The 2,500-nt window shown below is 37.8% G+C and overlaps 1 protein-coding gene across 1 annotated transcript in view; it reads right to left on the bottom strand.

Annotated features, from left to right (window-relative positions):
- rhot2 (ras homolog family member T2) overlaps positions 1–2,500 on the bottom strand; it is an 11,943-nt gene that overhangs the window by 7,867 nt on the left and 1,576 nt on the right. The window contains 9 exon segments of the mRNA XM_043226846.1: positions 65–144; positions 147–162; positions 390–491; positions 961–1,069; positions 1,154–1,206; positions 1,282–1,335; positions 2,110–2,153; positions 2,229–2,310; positions 2,400–2,458. Of these exon segments, the coding sequence (XP_043082781.1) occupies positions 65–144; positions 147–162; positions 390–491; positions 961–1,069; positions 1,154–1,206; positions 1,282–1,335; positions 2,110–2,153; positions 2,229–2,310; positions 2,400–2,458 (599 nt within the window).

Raw genomic sequence — 2,500 nt, 5'->3', positions numbered from 1 at the left:
GTCAGACACATTAATGAAGTTAAAGAAATGTTGCTGCTTTTTTTTTGTGTGTGTGTCAGCTCACCTGAAAGCAGTTGAGTTCAGCGTCACTGAGTATGTGATCATTGTCCTGATCAGAGATGCTGAAGATCCGGCTCAGAGCTCAACACACTGCGACTTCAGCTGCTCGTGACACACACACACACACACACACACACACACACACACACACACACACACACACACACACATGAACTCATAGGAAGAAGCACACACACACACACACACACATTCAGCAATCTTATATGAACTCATAGGAAGAAGCAGGTAGAGTGTGTGTGTGTGTGTGTGTGTGTGTGTGTGTGTGTGTGTGTGTGTGTGTGTGTGTGTGTGTGTGTGTGTGTGTGTACCTGTTTGTCTTCAGGGTCGTAGAGCGGAGCAGTCGGATGCAGAACGGCCTTCTGGGCATAATAAAAGAGCTCCGAAATATTCTTCAGATTCTTAGCTGAGCACTGCAGATACATATAATATATTTTTGCCCATTTAGGCCAAAAAGATGCATTTAGATAGAAAGCTGAGTAGGTTTTAAGACATTATTACATTTTCATAATTCATTCAGCATTAGTAACCATAAACACATTTATTTTATTTAATAAAAATCAATTGTTAAATTAATAAAAAATAGTTCCTATCAGTTTCTAACAAGGGCAAACCATAAAGCCACCCTCGGCTGAATGAACAATATGAAAAATACGACTTATTCAGAAAAGTTTTGATAAACAACATTCTGAAGAAACAAGCCAACAAAAGGTTTATAAATAGAGTATTTTTTTATCCTCCATTTATAAATAGAATTCTTAAAGGTACAGCTGCAAAAACAGCATCAGGGCAATGTCGTCATGGAAACGTCTATATTAGATTTTCTATAGCGAGAAACCTTGACTGATTTTTTAAAGATGACTTAGTTTGCGTGCTTCGAACCTCTACACAGGTCTCGATCTCTGAAAACTGGTTCATGATCGGCAGAATGGTTTCCATGGAGCTGCCAGAGCGAAGGTCGGACTTGTTGCCCACGAGGATGATGGGAATCCTAGGGCGACAAAAAGAGGCATTCTTAATATAGTCCTAATAAAACGCAGACGCGTTTTCACGAGAAGAAAGTCCGAGAACGCACTTGCTTCCTTTCTCAGCGCCACCGTTCACCAGAGGAATCCATTTAGTCCTGATCTGAGAGAGAAATAGGAGAAAATCAGTTTGAGGAAAATAAAGGACAAAAATATACGGATAATGCTAAATTCATACCTTGTCAATAGTTTCCTCTTGTGTGACGTCATAAACCACACACACAACATTGGCCTGCAAATGAGTAAACAAATCGTATGAAATGCGTGTAATAATAGCATTTTACACAGCCACACGTAAGTATGTGTGTGTGTGTGTGTGTGTGTGTGTGTGTGTGTGTGTGTGTGTGTGTGTGTGTGTGTGTAAATACACATACACTCATATATACATATGTATTTTTGATATATACAAACACACACACACACACACATACATTAATCCAAATCAAATAAAAAATATAGAATAAAAAAACTCAGCAATAGTTACATTTATGCATATATTTACCTCATATAAAGCGAAATATTACTGATTTGGTGCTCGGAAATTTCTATAAATGTTTTCGTTGCATAATGTTTTTTTATTTTTTAAATCATAGACAACCAAATTTGTGGTCAAATTAAATATTCTAAAAAAATATTTATTAAAAAATTAATTAATAACAAATAAAATAAAACATCTTACTCAGCAGTGATGCATTTAACAACATTTTTAATGAGATTTCTAGTTAATAAACGCTGTTCTTTCGAATTTTCTATCTGTCAAAAAATCTTGAAAAAAAGCAACGTATCAACATGATGATGCTGAAAATCCAGCTTTGAACACGAGAATAAATGACATTTTACAATATATTCATATGCTTTACATGTGAATAATATTTCACTATATTCCTATCAAAATAAAGCAGCTGTGATTGCAGCTGGTCGGGTAAAAACATGATAAAAACAAATATCATAAAAAAGACGTGCTCCGCGTCCTGTTACACACATACAGGATCAGAAAGACTCTCACCTTTACGACTTCCTCCCGCAAAACTTCCTCGGACTGTTCACTTTCTGCAGAGAGAAAATAAGCATTAATAAAATACTGCAGGGCAAACATTATGTCCACGCACGCACACACACACACACCTGAATAGTCGACTATATGTGTGGGCACTTTCTCAGGCGTGACGTCGGCTGGTATGGTGATCTCTTCTGCTCGGAGGGGAACCTGACAACACAAACACATGAGCTTCCTCATACTGCATCACACACACACACACACACACACACAGCAGAGAGGCTCATGGGTAAACTCACCTGCTCTGGAAACTCCTCTCCGACCAGAGACATGATGAGAGAGGTCTTCCCCACTTTGGCTACGGAAAAATATTTAATCTCAATAAGCCACGAACAAACAC

This window comes from Puntigrus tetrazona, chromosome 24 (genome assembly GCF_018831695.1).
Source record: "Puntigrus tetrazona isolate hp1 chromosome 24, ASM1883169v1, whole genome shotgun sequence".
Lineage (NCBI taxonomy): Eukaryota > Metazoa > Chordata > Actinopteri > Cypriniformes > Cyprinidae > Puntigrus > Puntigrus tetrazona.
This window is presented reverse-complemented; position numbering and strand designations above follow the sequence as displayed.